The following is a 7,980-nucleotide window of genomic DNA, read 5'->3' as shown; positions in this document are numbered from 1 at the left end:
GATTGATACGATACCGTATGATTTATACAATATAGTTTGATACAATACAATCCAGTATTGATTGATACCATGCAATGCGGTATGATCTAAACAATGTGATATGAAATGGTAAGATCATTACAATATAATTAACACAATGCAATATGATATGATTGAAACAATAGGATACAATACAATACAGTGTGATCGATGCTATAGAGTACAACAGATAGGATACAGTACTATTGATACCATGTGAGACAGTACGGTAAAATCGATGTAATACAATATGATACGATTGATACTATGATATGATACAATATGATATGGTGAGATCAATAGGATACAATACAAAACAATCAATATGATACAGTATGATTAATACAGTACAGTACAATCGATACAATATTATCTGTTATGATAAGATCAATAAAGTACATTTTGTTATGGTATGCTAAATATGGTACAGTGCAATCAATATGAAACAATCTGATATGGTTTGATAGAAACATATAAACGATATAATATGGTCAGTATGATACTGTATAATTGATACAATACAGTACGACGGATATGATACAGTCCAATTGATATATGATACAGTGTAGAGTAATGGATATGACATGATCAGTACGATACAATGCAATTCAGTATGATCGATATGATACAATATATGATATCACAGATACGATGCAATATAGCATAATCAAAATTATATGATACTATTCGATGTGATAGGACACAAGACAATTGATACAACACTATCTGGTGTGATAAGATCAATAAGATACAATATGCTTTGGTACAATCAATATGGTACAATCAATACATTATGATACGATATGATCGACATGATTCTACATGATATAGTCGATACAATATGATCGATGCAACAAAGTATGACTGATATGATACAGCATAATTGATGATACGATACAACAGTCCGATGGCTATGATGTGATCAATACTTTACAATACGATACAGTATGATCGATTAGATATTTTACAATACAGTATGACTGACAGATACGATACATTGCCATACAACTGATATCTTACAATAGGGTACGACCAGTACAATACATGATATGACATACAATATGCTTGTATTGTCCTCTTGGGGAAATTTGTCTTTGACTCCTAGTGCTGCACATATTTAGCTGCCAACATTACTACATATACTGTAAGTAATAAATATATACAAATTATGAATTAGAAAAATGGCAACAACAATCCACAAGTACATGGAGTAGCTACCAGACTCCAGTGAAAAAAACACAAATGAAAAATGTTGCATGTAACTGTATTGCACAACATTTCACAGAAATAGTCAAGATGACTTTAGGGAAAAGACAAAATATATTTATGTTTTAATTCTGAAGACTTTGTTCACTTTTCACTTTCCAAACAGCAGCATTATTGCTCCCAAACACACCCAGAGCACATAAAACCATGTGTGATTTTGTAGACTTTCATTCTTGCAGCAGCATAAAGGGAGAGATTCTGCACTACTGTGGATAAAGTACATAAACATCCCCAAAGCAAAGTTCTGGCTGGGACTTCCCTGATTTTCATGAGCTTCCCAGATGCTGTATCAGGGTCCAAACGAACAAAAAACTAACTGTTTAAAATAGTATCTCAGTTTTTCTGCGTTTGTCAGATGATGTAAAAGATGTGACGTCTTGAGGAGGTAGAGAATGAATGCCCCGGTGCTGCAGCATCACATGGTTTTCAGTGGTAGCTGCCTCTCTTCCAAGCTTTTCTGCCCTCCAGGCCTCTGCACCAGTCACATGACTGATAGCCATGAGTTGCCATACAGGACCATCAAAAAAATCAGGGAGCCATAAAGAAAGGAGAAGAAGAGGAGGGAGCTGGCTTGCCCTTATGATCACAACAATATTTTTTGTAACAAGTTTTATGTCACTCAGCTTTAAAATCCAATCTGAGTGAGGCCAAAAGAAAATTTATCCCAAAGGCACATGTTGAAATTTTTAATTCACATCTTATTAGAAAACATTCTCTGGGGGGGCCAAGCCATTTATTTGGGCGAGCCTCATGGTAAATGTTTCTGAGGGGGACTTCTTTTTTGCTATCAGGTAACATATCTTCACACAAATGTAGATGCCAGTGCTGATGTACGACTGTCTGTGAAGGCCCAGAAAGTCTTTATATGAACTTCTGAGACATTATAAAGTATGCGTAGACCTAGACTATGTCTTATATTGTTCATATAGTTTTCAAGTGGGAGAAAAGCTTATTTTTTATTGATCACAGTCTGAAAGCCCAGGTCGTGGGGGGAATAGCAATAAATCATTTAGTCCATAGGAATAACAGTGTAAATCCAGGTTTGTTGTTCTTTGCATCTGCAGCCCATTTGATGGAGAAAACATTCATGAGATCCAGTGGAGTCAGACTCGTGCTGCTGCATGTGGGGCCCTTAAAGGGGGAGTAACATTAGGACTCAGAGCAGCCACACATGATGCATCATCATTTCACAGAGGTAGGTGGTAGCGGGAGGTACAAATAAAATGCAGAGCTATTGGAGTATTTCAAGCTTCGCCTATAGCTACATTTCTCTTTCTTAAATCATTCAGCATTATGTGCTAGTTCTTGTCAATTCACAGGCTAGCCATCCTCATGACGTTTCAGTGTTGTGTGAAGGGTGATTAGTGCCTGAGTGGGGAAAGTGCAAGTATAGGTATGAGGGGTGATTAAGGAAGAACATTTCAATGCAATTACTGCTATTTCCAGGGGATTGGTGGGCTAATGTCCGTAATATTATTGCCAGTTGTGATGTTATTGGACTGTAAAATTTGTGGATGGAAACATGAGTTCCAAACCATTTATTAGCCTTCAAACTTGTGGACTCAGTTGTTTTTTCACTGACTTAGCTTGAGTGATAACTTTTGCTACATCAAGTGTGTAAGGATACTGTTTATTTTTTCATGAATAGAAATGTATTATCACCCTCATCATTTTATATCTAAACCTTGAAAGTCAGTGAGGTTTCCCTTTTTTACCGTGATGTTGGGGCACAAAAGGTTCAGTTACAACCAAGGCTGCCTATAAGAGGGATAAAGGGGAGAGCTTTTTGGGGCCCTGAAAAAGAACATTATTTATTCATACTGTAGTAGCCTTTTTTTAATGTAAACCCCTTTTTTTCCAAACAGAATGATAATGTTTATATATGGATGGGCATATTGAGTAAACCATTAGAAAAGAAATGTTTGACTTTATAGCAAAGCTATAATGTGCACAAATGTCAGGATACCAGAAAGTAAAAAAGTGGCAGAAATTGGATAAGGTGGCAAAAGAAGTGACAAAACGAGCAGAAAGTGGCAACAAAAGGGCTTGCATTGGCTAAAAAGTGGCTAAATTAGGTAGCAAGTGACAAAAATAGGAGAATAGTTTCACAAAGGGGTTAAAGTGGCAGAAAGAGGAGGCAAATTGTGTATAAAGTGGCAAAATTAGGGTTAAAGTAGCAAAAAAAATGTGCCACTAGTGGCAGAAATGGGCAAAAAGTGGCAAAGTGGACAAATATGGCAGAAAGGCATAAAAATGTCAAACTACACAAAAAAAAGTTAAATGGTCAAAAAGTGGCAAAATGGGCAAAACGTGCCACAAAAATGGGTAAAAGTGGCAAAATTTGGGTTAGAGTAGCAAAAAAAGTGGCTTAAAGTGACAAAAAGTGTAAAACATGGGCAACAAGCGGAAAGACTGGAATGAAAGTATCAAAATAGAGCAAAAGGTGTCATAAGAAGGGGTCAATTTGGCAGAGAGCAGTGGCAGAATGGGCATAAAGTGGCAAAAGTGGGTTAAGAGTTGCAAAAAAGTGGCAAAAATAGATAATTATTTGCAATAAAAGTGTGAGAAAAGTGGCAAATAGAGGCAAAATGGCTAAAAGTGGCGAAAATAGAGAAAAAGTTGCAAAATAAGGCCAAAAGCAGCAAAATGGGTCAAAAGTCTCAAAGTGTTTAAAAAGTGGTGAAAATGTTCAAAAGGTAGCACAAATTAACAATTTCAGCATCAGCACCCAATAATGGCCTCACACACTTACACTTTTAAAATGAAGTAACTGTTAGCCAGGATGCTAGCACCAATGCTACTGATCCAACACCCATTGTATCGACATAATCATTAACACAGTTGGGCAGGGCCCATTCACTGTTTATTTTTTTTATTTTTTTTATTTTTTTTTTTTCAGAGGCCCAGTAAATTCTGTGTGGACTGATTACAACAGCTAAAACATACAAAAGTTCTCTGGAAAATTAACCACATGCTGAGGTGAATAGATTTGAAGAATAGGAAGGTTTCTCTGAAAATGCAGTGCTTTTTTTCTGTCCGAAGTTTGGTCTAGATGCATAGCAAAACAAATATGAGAATGAAATGCTTCCTATTCATGGAATCTACGAAAATCAAACAACATATACGACCAAAAGAGGCATGACCTTCTTTGTTTTAACCAATTCAAAGATCTGAAGGCAGCTCCCATTCTCCAAGCATTTTTATGAACTGAAATATCATTCATAACAGCCTAACTACATTAAATGTCCATTTTTTGCTGTGTAGACTTACTCAATGAAGTTTAACTTTATTATCTTGAGTATATGTCTGGGACAGAAGGCTGGACTTGGGCTCTCAACAGTTTCCTCAATGACACCACTTTCTCCGCTTTGTGGCACGGTTCACCCTTCATACAGAATCAGTGGGCGGTAGTCTTACAGGACCACGCCCCCTTGGCTCGGCGCTCTGTGCTGCTGCTGCGGGGATTGGAGCTGAATCTGCTCTCCTGTTCTCAAGCAGCCAGCAGCAGCAGCATTGGTAGGCTCGGAGTATGGTCGCTGTCCGGAGAGTATAGATGTGCAAAACCCCTGGATTATCCGCGCGCTGGAGAGGCCACAACCGAGCACCCTGGAGGACTGTTTCTATCTAGCCGTCAAAAGGGAAAGAGCCACGGGGGAAGCATGGCGGTAGAAGAAGAAGGTCTGCGGGTTTTCCAGAGCGTTAAAATAAAAATAGGTAAGGAGAAAAATCCCTACCCCCAGTCTGAGCGCCTCAATGGATGGCTCCGTGTTAACGGGCCAAGCAGCGAAGGCTGGAGGGGGACTGATCTGTCTTGTTCCTGCTGTTATTGATATTCAAATCACACGTTTTTCTTTCCTTCAGAACATGGAGTTTGAGTTGAAAATTGTAAGATCGTAAAGAATAAAGAAAACGAGATTCAAAGCCTTGTGGGAAATTGTGGGAATTTGGCAGCTGGCATCAGAAGCCAGCTCTACATGATCTGAAAAGGCTGTCTGATTTTAAGCAGACTGTGCGACATAAAGGCTCCACAGCTGCACATTTCCAGATGTTTTTTCTAGTCACTTAACAGCAAATATTATCACAGCTTAGCTGCAAACACCCAATCCGCGTAATGTTTTTAACCCCCCCCCATTCCTTTCCCTCTCACAATATAACCCCCACCCCCTTCTTCCAGCTTCATGCTTAACTGTCTAGCTATTGATTGTTAGCCCACATTTCTATATTTAGATATCTAGCTGGTCTCCTGTGGGTACTCTTGGTTTGTAGCAGGCATGTGGTGCATGCATATCTTGTGAATGGAGCCATGAGGATGAGTGCAGTGTGCAATGGAGGACAGTGGTTTTATGCAATTCAGAAAATGGCATGACTGTAGGAACTTAATTAGAATGGGATGGAAGAAATTAATTTTCCAGATCTTGAGCTGAAGTGTTGTAATTATATAATAGAGTATCTGACCACATGTATTTCATATATTGCAGGAGATTTTGGTGAGAAAACTGCAGGGAAGATATGATAACATTGAGACACATGTACTGTTAGAGTTAGGGTTTGGAGGAATGAAGATTTTTCAGTCAGTCGTAGCTCATTCAATCGGTGTTCATACTTTAAAGTAAAAGTTCAATCCCAGCTCCCCTTCAGAAATATGCATTTATATTGATTTATAGTGATTTATAATGGTTAAACCCCAATCAAAGCCACATAATTTGTGTCTGTTTTTCTGGGGGAGTTATTTAAATAATAAATTAATATTGTAAAGGTTGAAAGCTATTCAACTACTTGTAAAAGTGATTATTATTAAGGCCAGGAAGTCCATACCTTTCAAACTTGATCCCATTTAATAGAAAAATATTGAAAGCACGCCTGCTTCCTCTGCCTGCTCTGTTATCTGGGGTCAATGTTGGATGTTTTCACTGACATCCGGCACCCGACTCATCCTGACTGACCATGCTGTCTGGTTTGTTTTGACTCCAAACACGCGACAGAAGGGATAAGCAGAGGAAAAAACAAAATATTTGACACAACAGCCACACACACAAAAGCTAAAGGGAAGAGGGGGTTAGTGATGCCAGCCAGCATTACACAAAAAACTGGTCCAGCTGTGTTTTTAAGCTCCTAACCTGCTGTTTAAACTGGCTGCAGGGTCCCAGGGAAACAGCTGGGAGAGTATACCAACCCCAGATATCGTGTTCAGACCTGAAACTCCACAGAGAGTTGGAGTGTTGAATCATAGAGGCTTTGTCAGATTGCCTCACTTTCTGAATGAACCATCAGTCCGCCGGCAGCGTTACTGTGAATGAGAACCTAATGACTGCATGACAAACATCTTTCCTTTAGATGTGACCTTCCTCTGAGGTGAAGGATGGGGTGGAGGGAGTATTCACACCCTTTACTTAACCCTTTACAGGGCAATCATTGAAATACTTGGAAATTCAAAGTTTAAGCCTTATAATGTTATTGGTGAACATCCCAATAACTTTTTTACCTTTGTCCCGTATATATTTTTCATTATGGTGAAAATCAACAGGGTGACCATATGTGGTCCCTTGCCCATTTATGGTAAAAAAAATCCATGTGTTGTATGCCTATTTATATGCTAATAAATGAAAAATAAACACATTTAGAGTCTATCAAGTATTTACTTGCACATTAAAATCTTGTTTAGATACAAAATATTCATTTTACAAGACATGGTGAGGTTGTCTTTAGATTCTGACCTCCTTTAGAGGCAGAACATGACTGTCCTCAGAACAGTGTATAAGTTGTGTTGGTACCACCAGCTTTTTCTTATAATCCCAACAGGACACCTTTAATAATCACAAATACTGAATAAGAAAGTATATTTTAGCAGTGATGAGAGTCATGATAAAAATAAGAGCTGATTTATGCCATTTAAGTTTATTAAATTGTCACACTGTTGTAAAACGGACTGATATCACATGTATTTCACTATTTATGCCACTTGTTTTTCTTTAAACTTCAACCAGAAAACATAGGAAATATAGACTTCATTTATGCCCTAAACAGGCGTATGTCCAAATATGGTTCCTCCATTTTTTGCGCTAAAATTTCAGTAATTGCTAGAAACATTCAACAAAAAAACCTATCATGACATTTAGCACTACTTTTCACCTTGTATTATGTGTAAGTTTCATCATCTTCTCATGGTTAGTTACGATCTCAGGACCATTTGTTTGAGACCAAATGAGATGTACAGCTGCTTTCTTGGAGCTCTGGAGAAAACAGGAAGTTTGAGACGATCTGTGTCACTGCTGATTGGCCGGTCACTTTCTGTGACGTTAACTGCTCTCCACTGATTGGCTAAGAAAAATCACTTTTGGTTCTACAGTATCAAAGAGAGTTGAGGTAAGGCTACAGAGGTAGTTGTCCGAAGTGACCACATATGGGTTCTTGACCCATAAAGAGGTAAAGATTAAAATGTCATATACAGCGAAATTTTTACTAATAATTCAGTGTATACTATCAGGGGTAACTGACAAATGGGCTGTCAAACATCAGTATGTGCATTTTAATTACTGATTATTGATTTCTTTCAATTTTTTTCAAGCAAACTGCCCCAAAAAATAATGCCCCAGCCTCCAGCATTTTAAAGTCAACTTGGCTTTCTTATGATATAACTATCTTATAATAGAATTTGGCTGTTGTTTGGACAAAACAAAATATTTAAAGTCTTAATCC

The 7,980-nt window shown here is 37.9% G+C and overlaps 1 protein-coding gene across 1 annotated transcript in view; it reads left to right on the top strand.

The window, feature by feature from the left end:
* The first annotated feature begins 4,773 nt into the window (after window positions 1–4,773).
* Window positions 4,774–7,980, top strand: part of rasa3 (RAS p21 protein activator 3) — a 67,607-nt gene continuing 64,400 nt past the window's right edge. The window contains exon 1 of the mRNA XM_041788649.1: window positions 4,774–4,998. Coding sequence (XP_041644583.1) covers window positions 4,944–4,998 — 55 coding nt within the window. The 5' untranslated portion in view covers window positions 4,774–4,943. The remainder of the gene's footprint in view (window positions 4,999–7,980) is intronic.

Source organism: Cheilinus undulatus, linkage group 1, assembly GCF_018320785.1.
Source record: "Cheilinus undulatus linkage group 1, ASM1832078v1, whole genome shotgun sequence".
NCBI lineage: Eukaryota > Metazoa > Chordata > Actinopteri > Labriformes > Labridae > Cheilinus > Cheilinus undulatus.
This window is presented reverse-complemented; position numbering and strand designations above follow the sequence as displayed.